Source organism: Ricinus communis, chromosome 8, assembly GCF_019578655.1.
Source record: "Ricinus communis isolate WT05 ecotype wild-type chromosome 8, ASM1957865v1, whole genome shotgun sequence".
Taxonomy (NCBI): domain Eukaryota; kingdom Viridiplantae; phylum Streptophyta; class Magnoliopsida; order Malpighiales; family Euphorbiaceae; genus Ricinus; species Ricinus communis.
In genome coordinates this window covers 14,429,322-14,446,449 of record NC_063263.1, presented here as the reverse complement: position 1 = coordinate 14,446,449, position 17,128 = coordinate 14,429,322, and the positions used below count along the sequence as shown (strand labels likewise).

Below are 17,128 nucleotides of genomic sequence, written 5' to 3'. Positions count from 1 at the left end.
TTTATAATAGTTTTGAAATACTTTAAGCCCCTTTTTTTAATTTAGATAAAAGATAACATATAAAAAAATACAAAAGCCATTCTATTAAATATTATTTATTAATATGAAACTTCTATATGCAATTTATTTTTCTCAAAGACTTGATCTGTTGTTTACTTTCATTAACTATAGTTCTTTGTATAAATCTATTTCAATAGAGAGTAAACTTTCCAAAAAGTTATTTTATATATATGTGTATATACCACAATCTTTTTAGTATTTATGTAAAAATTTCTACATCTTAAATAGTCGATCCTCTTATAATTAATATAGTCGATGGATAAAAAATTAATAAATACTAGAATTATTAATTTATTAAGTTTAATATTTAAAAATTAACAAAGTTGCTTTCTCAACAATTTATTAATTAATAGAGACTATTAATAATATAAGAGGGTGGATATTTCTAAATCTATAAGAAAAAGATGTTTTGATATATTTATTTTTGCATTTTTTACATTTCCAACTCAAAATTTGCTTGAATAAAAGTGATAATTACTTCCATAACATACCCCATTAATGTGGAAGAAGAAGGAAAAGAAAAACATAAAGAAAAGGAGGTCCAAAATGAAAGGAATGATTATAGAGATTGCTACTAGTTGCAGTTTGCCAACTAATATGCAAAATATATTAACCTGAATATGCTGTATTTTTAAGATTCAGTTTGAGTTAATAATTAGTAATTACTTAATTTATGCACCACAAAAAGGAAAGGAACAGTATGATTAAACTTAACTACTGGGCCATTAATCAAATTGAAAGATTGAGAAAACTGGCAAAATCTCATCAGATTTTTCATTCTGCCAACTATTTATTTATTTATTTTCCTATTATTGCTTTTTTAAAATTCAATTTTTCTAAAAAGAATGTTTCACAAATAAGAAATGTAGAATTTAAAAGAAAAATCAAAATTTTTGAAAAGCAGTTACTTAACAGTAATGTTACTGACCTCTCTTATTTATTTTCAAAATTTCAGAATCATGACCAAGTCTCTATTTCTTCCACTTTATTCAGCCATTCAGGAGTTTGAAACCACAAATTGATATAGCCTCTTGCTTAGCCCATCAGGAATAGTAGATAGCAAAGAGGAGAAGGCCCAGCTAGCTGAATTCATATAACATGGGAGATTTCCATAAAAGCCGAAGAATATTAACAAATTATACACCAAAACAATGCCATTTCCCTTATTAATTTTATTTTGAGTGATAAAAAACATCTCCAAAAATTTCATATAGAATATATAAATATAGATATATAAAATCACATCCAAGGAGTCATGAAAGACGTTAGTATATTTGATAATAACTATTAACCACCTCAAATAATAATCGTTTATCACAAACATGGCTACTTTTATAAATGAGCAAAATTAAAGATAGAGCAAAGTGAGGACAGTAATTGTCCGAGGTCTATCCAATACTAGATGCAGAGGCACATACCAGATCGTTATAAACTTTATGAACTATTATGAGATAAAATATGTTATTGTTGATACTTTTGTTTCCTTCTTTTATAATTCGAATTCAAAAAAAAAAAAAAGAAAGATATATGATTATAAATTTGTAATAGAATCAAACCATAATAGTCAAATTGAATATTTTCATGTATAAAAATACTAGATTACCTAGTATATAAAAAATTTAAAAATTATTATGGACCTCTCTTTTTTTTTTTTTTATTACAATTTTTAGATTATTAACCGACGATTTTTAAGATTTTCATATATATATATATATAGAGAGAGAGATAGATTAGAAACAACATTAATGACACTAAAAGAAAGAGAATATTAAATGAATGAAATTAGAATATAGATGAAATATAAAAATATAGTCACTTTGAGGTTTTATAGACTTTTTTTTATATTTTTCTTAATAATAATAATAATATAAAAAAATCAAATAAAAAACACCAAGTTGACCAATAAAAAACTGGTCAATCAGCTGACTATTAAGCTACCATATATTAAATATTAAAATTTTCTTCCATTGCATCGATACTTAAAAAATATTGGTCATGTCCGCACCTGAACATAACTCCTCTCCTGTAAAGTGAAGCTCGAAAATAAACCAGCCATTTAACCCCAAAAAAACAAAAACGAAAAAAGAAACAAATTTACTCTAGCTTGTCACTGCAGGAAAACACACACGCACACAAAAAAACCCGATTATTGTTTTTATTATTTTATGATGATGATCCATTCCATAATCCAAGTTTCACCCACAAACAAAAACTTTTGAAATTTTCTAGTATAACAGCAATCCTTGTCAAGAATTTATACCTTAGGGTTTTCTTTCGTCTTGTGTTCTTTTGTTCTTTTCTTTGGGCTTGTTATGAGAGAGCAAAGAGATAGTGATATTAGACATGGGTTTTCACCTTCCCGTTTCTGTCATCAGAGTCCGGGTCGGTCTGACTCTGAACGTAACCGGCCCAGGTTGGTTAATACTAGGAGAGACCAGCAAATTTATGATAAAGACAGAGACTTTGTACAGACAAATCGAGAATGTGAAAGTTTTGGTAAAACCCGGTTTAATGAACCGGGTTTGTCCGAACTAGGCCGGTTTTCTGAGATGGGTTCGGTCCACAGAGGGGAGTATAGTGATGAGAGAAATGGGTCTGGGCAGAAACTGTCAGGGTCGCGTGAGTCTGTGTTGGGAGAAAGTAGGAAATCAGCCACTTCTTTGAAGTTTCAATGGGACAATTTGTTGCCTGATAATAAATCCAAATATAGAAATAATTATCCTGGTGTGGTGGTCCCTATGTCTATGTCAATGGAAAGTGGTGGTGGTGGTGGGTCATCAAGGAGTTGTTTTAATCATAGGATGGAGATGGACCCCACTGAGAGTGGTAGAACTTATGCTTCTTCGCCTTTGAGAAAATTTGAAGTTGGAGGGAGGAGTAGCATTGTGGACTCTATTGTGGACAAGGTTGAAGGAAGAAATGATATTGATCATGGAAGCACATTCTGGAATAAGATGATGAGAGAGAGGAGACTGTTGATCGAAAATCATACTTATTTTGGTGAAAATGAGAAAGATTTGAACTCTAGGAGTTTGAATTTTGTAAAGAAAAGGACTAGCATTGTACACAATATTGAAGGAGATAATAATATTGATAATGGCACTGTTTTTAGGGATACCATGATGAGTGACAGGAGACTCTTGTTGGAAATAGATGGTTCTTTTGGTGAAATTGAGAAAGATTTGGATTCCAAGAATTTGAGTTTGCTGAAGAGAAGGACTAGCATTCTGGATAAAATGGAAGGAAATAGTAATACAGATTATGACATTGCTTTTAGGCATAACATGACGAGTGAGAGGAGACTATTGTTGAAGAATGATGCTTCTTTTGTTCAAGATGAAAAATATTTGGATAATAGGAGTTCCAATTTGGTGAAGATGAGAATGACTAGCTTTGTGGATTCAAACAAGACTAAAGGAAATGATGATGTGGATAATGACATTGCTTTTGGGAAAAACTTGATGAATAAGAGGAGAATGTTGTTGGAAAATGATATTTCTTTTGGCGAAGATGAGAAAGATTTGGACTACGGGAGTTTCAATTTCATGAAGATGAGAAGGAATACAAGCATTGTGGACACGATTGAAGGAAACAAGGATATCGACAATGACATTGTTTTTGGTAATAACATGATGAATGAAAGAAGAACATTGTTAGTAAATGATACTTCTTTTGGTGCAGATGAATATGAGTTGGATCGCCGGAGTTTGAACTTGAACTCTGAGAACTTAGAGTTTGTAGAGGAGTATGGTTCTGAGAGACATGGTGTTAGTAGTGGCTCTTATGAAAATGAATTGGAGAGGATACCTATATATCGTGAAGAATTATTTACCACTAGAAGTACATCCCAATTATTAGTCTCTCCGGAGGAGACAATAAATATGAGGCTTAAACGAAAGCGTTGTTTTGACATGGAAACAAGCAGCGATAACCAGAAAACAATGTTATCATGTGATTGGACTGACTTTGATGAGATAGGTGATTCAAGATATGGGGATGCGGATTGGACTTATGATGATATTGACCAATTGTCAATGTTACAGAACTCGAGGCAGGGACAGTACCAAGGCAGGAGCCCTGAAATGATGATTGATAAAATGGCCTTTCATCGAAACGCCATTTCTGAAAACTCATTATCAACAGATCTACTACCATTAGAGCAAAGGCATTCAAGCAAGCCTCTTAAACTTGCTAGAATAGATGTGAGGAGACGATTGGGGCCAGTTCAAAGTGTAAAGCAGCGCTTGGGACCTGCTCCAAATGCTGTAAAGAGTTTGGGGCCAGGTTCAAAAGTTAAGAGAAAACTTCCTTGGGTCACAATGCAAGTAGGAAAAGATATGGAAGACTTTGAACAAAACATTAATGTTCAAGGTCCGAAATCCTCAGAAATGAAGACAAAGAAATATGTCAAGAATGAGCCACCTGAGGACTCTGAGGAATTCATGCAGCTAGTGCAAAATGCTTTTTTGAAGTTTGTCAAAGTCTTGAACGAGAATTCCGCTACCCGGCAAAAATACATGGAGCAAGGAGGAGTTGGAACTTTGAAGTGCTGTATCTGTGGCAGGTTTGTTATTTACTTCATTAAACCAATTCTTCTGAAATTCTTTTGATGAGTTAAATTTTACTTTTCGTGTTTAAATTATGTACTATTCTGTGTGTTAGTAGTTTGCTGCTGCATGAGTAGTTAGTTTGTGAAGCTATGTTTGTTGAGTATCATTATTTGGATTTGAATATAGTTTTTTTTCCCTAGTATTCTATATTGTATCAGTATTTTGAAATTGGTGATTAAGTACTAGATAGATAGTGCAATTGAAGGATGGGTGAACTTTCAGCAGATTACGTTGAAGAAGATTTGGATTTCTGTTAATTGTTGAACATTGCTAAGTTACCCTCTACCATATATCCATAGAACAAAGAGAGAACCAAAAATATTTAACTAATGGAAGGGGACGGTATGTCTTTGTTCTTGTAATTCTTTGATCGTTGAAAATATCAGGAAGCAATGATGATTATAATTGTGAAAGTGTGGCAGGATGGTCCAAATTTATGGCTTTAGGAATCATTATCTAAATCGTGCTGCTGCGGTTAAGGGAAGGAAATTTGGAGAAGGGAGGAGTTCTTTGTCTAGAGCAGTTTCAAATTTATGGAATAAGTCTTGAATCTAAATTATCTTAGTCCATGATAGTTTTCCTGTGGGGATGTACGTGGTGTACTAACTTGTTTGAATGAATACTAATTTGTTTGAATGAAAAGGCACCAAAGTTTCATATTATTCCTTAAAAGCTGTTGGAAATTGAGGTTATACTAGTCAACAATATTCTTGAAGATATCTTTGATAGTTGGAAAGGCGTACTTGTTTTGTGCTAATCTTCATTGCTCTTTTACCTTAGCCACTGGAATCCTTTATACTATTAGTTATTTTTGCAGATACATGGAGTGATAGGGATTATATTAAAACATCAGTTTCAAAGAAAGCAATTCCTCTGTAGTCTATGACTACATAGTTTGACCCAAGTCTTTCTGTGTTTCTCTTTATACTACTAAAGGTGCATTTCAGTTTCTATATTTATTGTCAGAGGTTGACAAGCCAAACAACAATGATAAATGCACTCAGCATGAACCTGCTTTGGAAACAATTCATCCTGTACTAGGCCATGCTTTTCTTGTTGAATGCTATGTATTTGTTGCCTAGCTGTGTGTGCATTAATAGTTTCAGCACCTATGCTCTTTAAAACTCTCTCTCTCTCTCTCTCTCTCTCTTTCTATGTGTGTGTTATCAGATACTTGATATGCTAGCCAGTAGGCAGGGTTTCTTTGACCTAATTGATATGTCCTTGGTGATGTACAGAAGAGATTTTGCCATTCGGATTTCTAGTTGTGTTCCATTATTGTAATTGTTTAGCTCTGTGGTTGCCATATCCTTGATTAATATAACTAATGCTTTTATACCTTTTCTCTTTTCTATTCATTGTGGTCTCAACCAACTTTATTGCTAATTGCTAAACTTTTCTGCATCTGTTACTGTAGCTATAAGGAGTTTGTGGACACAATAAGCTTGGCACAACATGCCTTCACATCTTGTAAAGTTGGTTCCAGGTCGGGGCATTTGGGTTTTGGCAAAGCACTTTGTGTGCTGATGGGATGGGATAGCAAAATAGTTCCAAATAGTCGATGGATTTGGCAGATATTACCTGCTGCTGAAGCTTCATCACAGAAGGAGGACCTCATACTCTGGCCTCCAGTTGTTCTCATCCAAAACAGTTCTATAGCGAACGAAAATTTAGATGAGCGTATGCTTGTAAGTATTGAAGGGCTCAAGGATATTCTTAGAGGTAAGTAAACTATGATGCTGATAAATGATCCTGCAGCACCTTGTTTGATTGTCAAATACTCTCATTTACTGGTGGATGACAAAATGATTTTCATCTTTTGCATTCCAAAAAGAAAAGAAACTATTTCTCATCAAAATTATGTTTTCACATGGTTTTCTTTTCTCAACTTTGCAACTTCTTTTATGAATTCAAATTTTTTGACCATGCCATTTATGCATATAATTCTAATGATCCCCCATTACAGTTTTCCTATTCTACCTAATCTGATCATTTCTACGTATTCTTAAGTTCTTTCTGTTCATTCTTAAAATTCCTGGACCTTTTTATTTTCTTGGCTATCATTATCACAGAGAAGGTTCTTTTCCAAGTTTCAAATGGTTTCTTTTGAATCTTTCACTAGTTTTAGAACTTGGAGGAGAATGTGACTCAGGGTTCTATGCAGAGCCAGTGCACTTGTCATTTGACAGGTTTCGCATGCATGGCATACTTCAGAACTGACTTGATGCACTTCTGACCTTTACAACCAACCTTATTTTTGTGGCTGATGCCAAAAGATCAGGGCAGCACTTGTTGGTTTTGTTGTGTAGCATCTTTTTTCCTGTGTGATGCGTATCTTCTTCCTTTTTTTTGTTTCTTGTATTTCCTTTGCATGATAATTGCAGGTATGGGGTGTGACCGAGGGATGACCAATCTCTGTCATGGGAAAGCTGCAAATCGGAGTACTATGGTGGTGACCTTCAGTGGCACTTTTTCTGGGTTGCGAGAAGCAGAAAGGCTTCACAAGCTTTTTGGTGAGAAGAAACATGGGAGGAAAGACTTCCAGCAAATTAGTTTTTTTGGTTGCAAAACGAACTGTCAGGAAACCCAAAGAGTTCCAGTAGACAAGGTAGAAAATGTTCTATATGGTTATATGGGGATTGCAGATGACCTGGATAAGCTTGATTCTTTAACCAAGAAGCGCTGTGTAGTGAAGAGCAGGAAGGAGATTGCAGCAATTGCAGATGCCTCTCTCAAAAGTGAATGATAAACTGATTACTCTTCATATTTTGAACTGTATAGCCTTCTGCTCTCAGCACAGAATCATGAATTCTGTTCATCTGCCATTGTCTTTTTGTTTGCAAAGTAAACATAATTTTTTTCCTTTTAAAAAAATGATTGTTTCCTTCTGAAGGTGCTTCCAGTGGTTTTTATATCAATGAGGAAGCAAATGTCTCTTTGTAAGAGGTAGGTAACTGATGATATATCTTCAGGGCTTTTCCTTGTCATTACCTCTCTCCTTTCTTTGGTCTTGTAACAGAAATGAGGAAAAAAGAAAAAAACAAGGGTTCACTTCCATGGCTTCCATGTTTTGTGATCTCAAGTTGCTGTGCAAAGAACCAGGCATGACATAATTTTCTTGATTTAATTTTTTTAGAATTAACAGTTGCCAAATTTTAAAGTTTTGGAAACTTTTGAATTTCATGCAAATTTAACTGTACATATATAAATATGAATGCTCATTTTCTTTGCAAATATATATATTTTTTCTTTGGATTGGATTCAATTGCTTTCCTTGGATCATCTTTGGTTAGATTAGAGCACAAGTGATGAATTCTGTGCAAAAAATACAAAGATTCTGCATAAGTTTTATCTTTTGTTATTCATCTTTAAGTTAAATTAAACTTTATCTTTTGTGTTATTCATCTTTAAGCTCAATTAAAGGACAAATATGAAGACTTTCAAGTTTTTAATACAAACAATTTCTTTTAGTAAAATATTGTTTTAATGTTTTAACTTATGAATATGTAATTTTATAATAATATTTGAACAGAAAATTCAATATTAATGTGATAATAGTAATATTAATTTTATAAATTTAAAGGAGCATATATTGATATAACAAATGAAATATAAGGTTTAGGATAAATAATTGTATTATTGCATATAACATATGTTAACATTAGCAGAAAGAACTTCCCACAAATGATACCTTGTACATATAATTGTTCCCTTCCCTTCCCTTCCTCCTCTCTTAGGAAAATAGCAAATGAATAAAATAGGCAGTAACTTGTCATCCATTTTCCTCCATTTCCTTTCAATTCAATCCCATCTGTGCACAAGTCTCAAGCTATTCCAAGTTCTAAATTATCATTAGCTTCTGATAAGAGTGAAAATTACTTACTTAAAAGGATATATTATAGGAGTTTAAACTAGAGGAAGGAAGAAAAGCCATTGGTGCAAAGTAAAGAACTTCTTTATTCTTTGCTATAAAAGAATATATATCTTACATAATGATAATTGGGCAAAGAGAAAAGACAGCTAAATGGAGCCAAAGGGTACAAGGAACTAAGGAAGGTAGTAACAAAAAGAAGGAATTGAGGGTACAAGGACAAAGCTCCAGGTTTTTTTTCCTGACAAGTGTAATATCCTACAATCAAGCTTCTACCTAAAAGATCCCCAAATTCCCAAAAGAGATATGGGACAAAGAAAAAGAAGTGTCAGTATTAATGTTGTCATCTCTTTTGGAAGTTGAGGTACCTGATACTGTAGGCAAAGACAAAAAAGAACAGCAGGACCCATCCAACATGGGCAAGAACAACAGGAATAAGAAAGTCATGATCATAACCAAAGACCTCCTTAAGGTATACATTCACAGCCACTGGTTTTGATTCAGGAATTTCTAGTAAAGTCTTTTCATTAGCAATTTGAGATGCGAAAACACCATAAATAGTCCAAGCAACTGGAGAAGCCCAATAGTACCACCTCCACCACACAGGGATTAGCTGCAATGATAAAGGTACAAATGTCATGAATAACAAGTTAAATTTCAGTGTTAATGCATTGTCAGAAAACTTTATTACAAGCTTATTTCAATCACTTTCTGCACCATGTATGCAGTCTAACTACATTTCTTGTTAAAACTTTGCCATCTTTCTGGCAATTTAAGTGAAAACTTGGAATCCTCAACACCAAGATCATTTGATTTTTAAATAGAAGAAAGAGACAGTTTAAAATTTTACTAACCGGCCTGGGAAGGAAGAAACCAGAGAACAAGTTCCACAAGTTCAGGAAGAAAGACATAACAATTGCAGCAATTTGCTGGCCAGGAGTCAGGGCGACAGCCATCATTCCGTACAGTGAATAGTAGATGAAACACATGAAAATGAAGTAAGAAAAGTACAGGAACTTGTCTGCCTTCCAATCAAACCCCATCATTGAGTAAATAATAACAGCATAGAAGATGGTTTGGATTGCAACATAAATTGTCTCTATAGCCACCTGTAAGGGACAAAAAAGAGGTGGTTGAATGAATAACATAACAGTGCTCTTCTGTATGGAAAAGCAATTGAATATGCAATCCTGTTACCAAGATGAACTTCCTATGACTGACCTGAGCAAATGCATAAGGCAACTCTGAATACATTCCGGCTGCTCTTTCACGGTAGAAGACTGTTCTCTCTATTGCCACAACAGATGTCACAGCAAGAGCATTGATAGCTCCAAGGAACAAAAGAGCGGCATATGTAGCTCCCAGAAGATTCATCAGGTCCTGTTGCTTTTGACTGCCAAGACAAAACATAATCCAACTCTACATAAGCAGAACAACCTAAAAGAACCAAAATCACAATTGAGAACATTTTCGAACTGAAGTTTATCACATACAATTGGTCTCCTTTGCTCCAGAATACAGCACCAAACAAAATACCAATGATTATCGTCATTATGAACCGGATAGTGTTGAATTGTGTGTTCCTCCAATATGACCAGTATTGTTTCCAGAAACAAGCTTTGCACTGAGTTACAAAGTTTTGGGAGTACTTAGTAGGGAAGTAAAGATCCTTGGAGCCTGGTGGTGGAGTGCTCAGTTCCTTGATGAGCTCTTGATTTCTCCTGAAAAGTGACAAGAGAAAGGTCAGCCTCTTAGAAAGAAATTCATAGTATAGCATATATGATATTATCATTAGCAAATAAGACTTTGTAAATTACATACTGGTAGAGATCAGAATTGGCATAGATGTCTGCAAAATCAACACCAAGTTGAGACTCTACTGCAATAGAGCTGATTTCTAACATCCAAGTAGCAGGATTATAACCGTCCTTGATCTTGGGAACACCTGGTACTGCCTGCAGGTGTATTTTTTGGATGTTTGTCAACTTTTGATCATATAAATTCTTCAGTATTTGAAAACTCAAGATTTTAAACAGTTCTACTCACCTCAAAGTATTCAACAAGCTTGTGAGAGTGTCGGCCAAGAGCTCCGGCATAAATCACTTGTCCTCCTCTTTTCATTAGCAAGAGCTTCGATATATGATAAGAGTATATCAGGATTGAAATATACCATTTGTAATACAATCAAAATTAAAGTTTAGCAAGTAAAATGATGATCAACATAGAAGCAATTTAATACTGGTAAACAACTATAAAATTAGAAGCATACCTCATCAAAAGCCTCAAAGATGTCAATACTGGGTTGGTGAATTGTGCACACAACAGTTCTTCCTGTATCCACTGTGTTCCTCACAGTACGCATAACAATAGCAGCAGCTCTAGCATCAAGGCCTGATGTGGGCTCATCCATAAAGATAATAGAGGGATTAGCAACCAACTCTACAGCTATAGTCAGCCTCTTTCTCTGCTCAGTTGAAAGGCCATCCACTCCTGGAAGTCCTACTATGGCATTCCTAATTGGGTTAAGCTCAACCAGCTCCATAACTTCTTCTACAAACATCTGTAAGGAAAAATAAGAACAGTCAGCTAATATTTCCGCTACTTCGTATGACTAAAACAAAAAACAGAGACAATGGATAAATGTAATTGTCAGGTGAACCACATATATAACATGAGATGAAAAGTTCAATCATTGACTTGTGAGGAGATAAATTATGAATGTGATACCACATATATAAATAGTTGCAGAAAAGAAGTCAACACTGGTGATCAAGTAACATGCCTTTCTTGTTTCCTTCTTCACATCAGCAGCAAGACGTAGCCAGGCAGAGTATAAGAGAGATTCATAAACAGTAACATATGGTGAATGAATATCGTTCTGCTCACAATAACCGCTGATCCGTGCAAATGTCGCTTGGTTCTTTGGGTAACCAGAAATGCTTATACTTCCTTCAATGTAGCCACCAGTTTTCCTTCCAGCTAACACATCCATCAGTGTGGTCTTTCCAGCACCACTAACTCCCACTAATGCAGTCAGAGTACCAGGCCTAAAAGCACCACTGACATCTCTTAGTAGCTGTAGTCGGCTCTCTTCAACACCGTGAGTCTTCATTTCCTGATAAGTCCGCAAAGAAATTTTTGTTGTCAGAAAGATATGTTTTACTGGAAACATTTATTATCATACAGAACTGAAGAAAATGACATACCGCAGGCATATCCACATAATAATTAACGTGGTTAAAAGCAAGAGAAAGAGGCTGGAAAGGCAAAACCATTCCTTTTCTTGACTGATTATTTGAGCTGCTGTGCCCTTGAGCATTTGCCACGGCCATTTCAATTCCTGCAATCAATGATATAATTTTACATAAGAAAACACAAGATGTTGCATGCAAGGAATAGTATTCATTGAAAAAAAATATATGAAGTTAAAAATAAGTGTGAGTTGCTTATTATGATGTGTGAAATTTTCATGGACTGGCCCTCCTATCTTATATCATTGTAGTTAACCTTTTATTTTAGTTTTCATATTTTAGCATAACCTTGTCTATATGTTAAATTCAGAACTACTGAAGTATAAAACCAAGTTCACATCTGAAGTAGCTTAAACCTAGAACTACTAACCTTCTGAACTGGAGACAAATTGCTTTTTCTCATTATCAGAGTTGTCATCCACAAGCACAGCCTTTTTGCTATTTGGTTCTGATAAACAAATTTTAGAGAAAGAAAATTAAGAATATGAATTTCATCAAACAGAAGTTTAGAAAGTCAGCAAGTGAACATATGGACTTACCATTCAAAAATGTCAGTGCTACAACGACAAGAATGTTGAAAAGAACTGAAAATCCAAAAAGTGCTCCAACACAAATCCAAAACCACCTTTCAGTTGTGAACAGGCCTCTTTCCTCAAGAAGGGAAAGTCCAACTGTGGACGCATTAGGATTGCCAGTCGGCTGCGCCATAAGGTAACTGTGTCAGGATGCTTGTATACTTGGTGGAGGATTCTCAAACTAAAACAGAAAGTAGACTCATGTATGTTGCTATATGCAAGAATTTGATTAGAAGCTGGCAGTAGACCAGCAAGTGATGAAGAGTACTTTTTTACTATGCTTTCGAAAACTTACAGTGCTCCATCTGTCATCCAGAAACTCATTTATAACAATGGCATTTTGTCCATATGTCATAGGAGAAACATAATAACCCCACTTCAACCATGATACAATGTCATCTGCACCGAACATTAAAGATAATGTCAATAATGGCTCAAAATTTAACTAAACATTATATGCACGTCTGAGTACATAATCTGTTTAATGGTCTATATCTATAATTATTCAGGTTCCAGCTGCAAAGAGAGAAAGATCTAATACTTTTTGAAATAATGAAGCCTCCAAGCATAAAGATCATCAGCAGGGCCAAAAAACCATATGTATTTGCAGCAACTTCTGTTCTTGCAAAGGCTGCTATGAAACGGAAGAGAGAGAGACCCATCTGATGTATTCCAAAGAAAGCCAAGAACTGTTTGAAAAACCTGAACAAAATTGCCAATTTTATCAGTAAAAAGACTCTTTTAAGAAGGCATCAGCAACTACTGACGACTAAGTAATAAGTAAACAATGTCAAATGGGAAACCTTGATATACTATATTAGCACTTACCTACTAACAGAAGGAGCAAAGCCAATTGTATAGTATGTGAGGATGATCCAAATGCCAGATTCTAGCAGTGACAGAGGGATTCTGAGGATACAAATGGGCAAGGCGAAAGCCCATGCAGGGTAAAATAAGGAATCTCTCTGCTTGAAGAATATCGGAAGCCTAAAAATAGTCATTGAAAGCTCTGCCAACCCGTTGAACATGACATTAATGAGACTATAGAAAAGTGCTCCAAAATACTTAGCTCCATCTTCTCTCTGGCCAGCTTTCATCTCAGTTCTCAAGAACAGTGTGAATGCAATTATGGCCATAATAGTTATCTGGGTTGTCTTGAATATGTATACAAAAGAGTTGCGCTTCATCAACAGCCATTCCCTGGAAAAACATGCCTTGAAGAGTTCCCAATTAGAGATACCATACTTTTCTCTCACCAAAGCAGCAGGGTGAGTCCTAGACTTATCAAAGGGGATGCTGAGATCTTCAGAAAGCTGTTCGCCAATGTGAAATGAACTGAAGGCTTGTGCAAACTCAGGTACTGAGATATATCTATAAGGTTGGTCCTTTCTAAACCAATATTGTTCTTGGTCCTTCCTGGAAGTTACTTCTTGCAGAAAATCAGCAACTCCCTTCCTTTCAGGACATTTGAAGCCCGTGTATTCAAAAAACTCGAGCACATTCTCTTTTGGACCTTGGTAGACAATCCGACCCTCTGAAAGTAAGATAATGTCATCAAAAAGATCATATGTCTCTGGTGCAGGCTGCAAAAGAGAGATGACTATAGTGACGTCCATGATATGAGCCATCTGTCTCATGAACTTGATAATTTGGAAAGTAGTAGAACTGTCTAACCCTGTTGAGATTTCATCCATGAAAAATGCTTTTGCTGGTCCTACCAACATTTCTCCTGAAATTTGCAGTTAGAATCAGGGATGTTAAGAGATAAATTTGAAATTCGAGCACTATTGCACACTTTGCAGCAAATGCATATAGTGTTAAGTCTGCATACCAGTGGTTACACGCTTCTTTTGTCCACCAGAGATCCCCCTTCTCATCTCATCCCCCACCATAATATCAGAACATACATCCAATCCAAGAAGCTGTCAAGAAATAAAAAAGATCCTTAGGTTGGTTTTGCAGAATAATCCAGATTAAAATTGTCGATGGAAGCAACAAACCTTCAGAACATAATCAGTGATCATACTGGTTTCCTGGCCAGCCACAGCTGTAGCCTTCATGTATGCATCAATCTCAGGATCAGGTTTGATACCAGCTTCTTTTTCTCTTCTTGACAACTCTAGTAGCATCTCATATCTGGTTCCAACTCCCAAACAACGTCCTGAGAAATCCAATGTTTCACGGACTGTCATCTCACCACAGTGAAGGTCATGTTGACTAATATAAGCGCAGGTTCTTTGAGCAATAAATTCAGAAAATTCATGCCCACAGAAGGTGACTTTCCCTGAAACCTGTTCATTCCCCAGTCATCAGCACATGAAAAGAAAAATTAATTATACAGTGAGCCATAGAATTGTATAGAAGAAGTGATAGGAAGGATACAAACCCTTAGATGATCCTCAAGTTTCCCTGCAAGTGCTTTTAGCAGAGTTGTTTTCCCTGAACCAGGAGGCCCAAGAAGCAACGCAATCCTGTAAGTGGAAATGGATTGAGAAAAGCAGATGGAGAAAATTCAAATGGAAATTCAGAACTTCTGTTGTATACTTCTTCATTTCATGAGCATACCTTGATGGCTTTACTATTCCACTGACATCTTTTAGTATCTCAATAACCCTTTTCTTTGATGGAGAAAGCCCAAATGTGCCCAGAATTCCCTGTTTAAAGTAAATATGACAACTGAGTAAAACATTTACCCTTTGATAAAAGTTTCCAAGAACTAAAACAAAGTTGATGATCTTATAAAAGCCATGAATAAGAAGAGAGAGTTTTGTATCAGTCCAAGCACACATCATTCTTGTTTTCGAAGTTATAAATTCTATTTCCAGTAACTGTGATAACCACATAGAATGAACTTCTCATTGAAAGGACCAAATAGCACTTCAAGGAGAGAAAATTACCTCTACTGCATTCAGGGTAGAGTTCAGAATAGTAGGAAGTGCTCTGCTTCCAACATATGCATCTCCCTCAATTGATAAATTCTCAAATCTCACTTCAATCTTAGGAACCTCAATTCCTACCCTGTTCCAGAAAAATCCATTGACCATTTCCTTTTGATTAATTACTATAGGCAACAGCTACATCCAACAGCAAAAATACCAGAAAGAAAAGGGAAAAAAATGAAGACATAATTATATTATATCTTTCTTTCATTCATTTTCTGACACCAGCTAGACTTAATTCCAGAATTCAAGAGAGAAAGACTCAAAACTAACCTGTCAACTCTGTGCCTGAGTCTCAACAAGAATCTCTCGTTATCTTGCTCAACAACCTTAAGTATACTCTCCATCAGCTGCTGCTTTTCTTGAATTCCAAGCTGTGTAACATCAACTTCATTTTGCACAACCTTGCCATTACTCAACACCTGCTTTAATATCCCTTTTCTCACTCTATCATAAGTTGGCAATCTCTCTATAGCTGCCCACCTTAACTCCTCTTCATCATCTTCCACAGTATGATGCCTTGAACTCCTTTGAAACACATCTGGTGCATTCCACAATTCTCTTACACTTGTTGATCCCCAACTTCTCTTACTAACGCTCCCCATTTGCCTACTACTCACCCTTGCCAAATCATCTGCAGCCAATACAGCCGCCATGATTATCCCTGTAAGACCTTGATTCCCACTAATATGTCAAGATTCCTAAACAATCTTCCCCTTTCAAGGATTGTGAGAAATGCTTGATCAAGAAAGTATAGTTTCTAATACACTCTTTTGTGTGCAATATTGAATCTTGATCAAGAAACACAGTTTCTTGTTTACTCTTGTAAACGAAAAAGCTTCATCAAGAAAAAAAGAAAAATACAGTTCCTATATATACTCTTCTTTTCTTTTTGTGCAATATTGAATCTTGATCAAGAAGCACAGTTTCTTGTATGATATGGTAATGGTGATCTAAATCCTGAAAGTATTCTGCTACTTATATACAGTGATCAAGCATAAAAAGAAACAGAAGCCTTTGGTCAAATATTGACACCACTACATCACAACATGAAACAAATATATATATATATTATAAAAACAGAGAGTCAGCTTGTGGGTGCTCATATTCAGAGCATGATTAGAAGTGGATGTTCATGTTGGAAGCTTCCATTTTTTCGGCAATATATAATATATTGGAAATATGGGTTAGTGATGCCAAGTTCACAGCTGGCTATATTTTTAAATAATGCACAATAACATGCAGCTTATGGAATAAATATTATTATGGCTGATTCAGATTTCTCTGCCCAATAATACAAATTTGTTTTAAAAGAGTACATTGGAATGGGCTCTTGATGAATATTTTTATTATATATATAACATTAGATATTGAATAATATAACGTATCCCAAAGATTTTCTCATTCAAAGGTTACACTCAATTCTCAATTCAAGTAATCTTAGTCTTAAACTAATTAAGATCCCCTATGAATTCGCTTAATTAATTAAGATCGCCTATATGAATTCACTTACTCCACTCTACTACATTAATAGAAATTTGAGAAATTAAAAAACCAAATTTGAATTAATTGATTATAGACAGGAAACCGAAAAATTAAAAAGACCATATTTGAATTAATTTATTACAGTGGAAAGTAAAAAAAATTAAGAAAATGAATCAGATCTATTCTAATACCATATTAAAAATTTAATTTAATTGATCAATATAAAAGTTAAATGAATGGGCGAAGTGCAAAGCTTATTAATATAATTAGATTTGGATCCAACCACTGTCATTAGCCACTTAATTGGTTAGACTTAACACTTATAAATTATTTATAT

At 34.9% G+C, this 17,128-nt stretch overlaps 2 protein-coding genes across 2 annotated transcripts; one reads left to right on the top strand and one right to left on the bottom strand.

The window, feature by feature from the left end:
- The first annotated feature begins 1,771 nt into the window (after window positions 1–1,771).
- Window positions 1,772–7,765, top strand: LOC8262176. Its single transcript, XM_048378614.1, has 3 exons — window positions 1,772–4,624; window positions 6,088–6,392; window positions 7,055–7,765. The coding sequence occupies exons 1-3, from the start codon at window positions 2,373–2,375 to the stop codon at window positions 7,414–7,416; spliced, it is 2,919 nt and encodes a 972-aa protein (XP_048234571.1). The 5' UTR covers window positions 1,772–2,372; the 3' UTR covers window positions 7,417–7,765.
- An 838-nt stretch (window positions 7,766–8,603) lies between these two features.
- On the bottom strand, window positions 8,604–16,352 carry LOC8269647 (pleiotropic drug resistance protein 2). The gene is made up of 20 exons (XM_015725329.3): window positions 15,580–16,352; window positions 15,265–15,385; window positions 14,933–15,021; window positions 14,754–14,838; window positions 14,368–14,658; window positions 14,199–14,289; window positions 13,196–14,096; window positions 12,909–13,069; window positions 12,663–12,766; window positions 12,332–12,491; window positions 12,163–12,240; window positions 11,748–11,881; window positions 11,324–11,656; window positions 10,811–11,101; window positions 10,588–10,671; window positions 10,363–10,496; window positions 10,035–10,262; window positions 9,763–9,934; window positions 9,396–9,650; window positions 8,604–9,154 (listed from the first exon to the last, which is right to left on the bottom strand). The coding sequence occupies exons 1-20, from the start codon at window positions 15,960–15,962 to the stop codon at window positions 8,885–8,887; spliced, it is 4,365 nt and encodes a 1,454-aa protein (XP_015580815.1). The 5' UTR covers window positions 15,963–16,352; the 3' UTR covers window positions 8,604–8,884.
- Window positions 16,353–17,128: the final 776 nt, after the last annotated feature.

What these genes read in the sequence shown, in the direction of transcription:
- LOC8269647 (XM_015725329.3), bottom strand. Translation starts at nt 15,962, where the DNA reads ATGGCGGCTGTATTGGCTGCAGATGATTTGGCAAGGGTGAGTAGTAGG. An exon ending in TTTGCTCCTTCTGTTAGTAG is followed by an intron (nt 13,070 to 13,195) that starts GTAAGTGCTAAT and finishes AATTTTGTTCAG; the next exon opens with GTTTTTCAAACAGTTCTTGG. An exon ending in TCTTTGAGGCTTTTGATGAG is followed by an intron (nt 10,672 to 10,810) that starts GTATGCTTCTAA and finishes CATATATCGAAG; the next exon opens with CTCTTGCTAATGAAAAGAGG.
- LOC8262176 (XM_048378614.1), top strand. Translation starts at nt 2,373, where the DNA reads ATGAGAGAGCAAAGAGATAGTGATATTAGACATGGGTTTTCACCTTCC. An exon ending in AAGTGCTGTATCTGTGGCAG is followed by an intron (nt 4,625 to 6,087) that starts GTTTGTTATTTA and finishes CTGTTACTGTAG; the next exon opens with CTATAAGGAGTTTGTGGACA. An exon ending in GCTCAAGGATATTCTTAGAG is followed by an intron (nt 6,393 to 7,054) that starts GTAAGTAAACTA and finishes TGATAATTGCAG; the next exon opens with GTATGGGGTGTGACCGAGGG.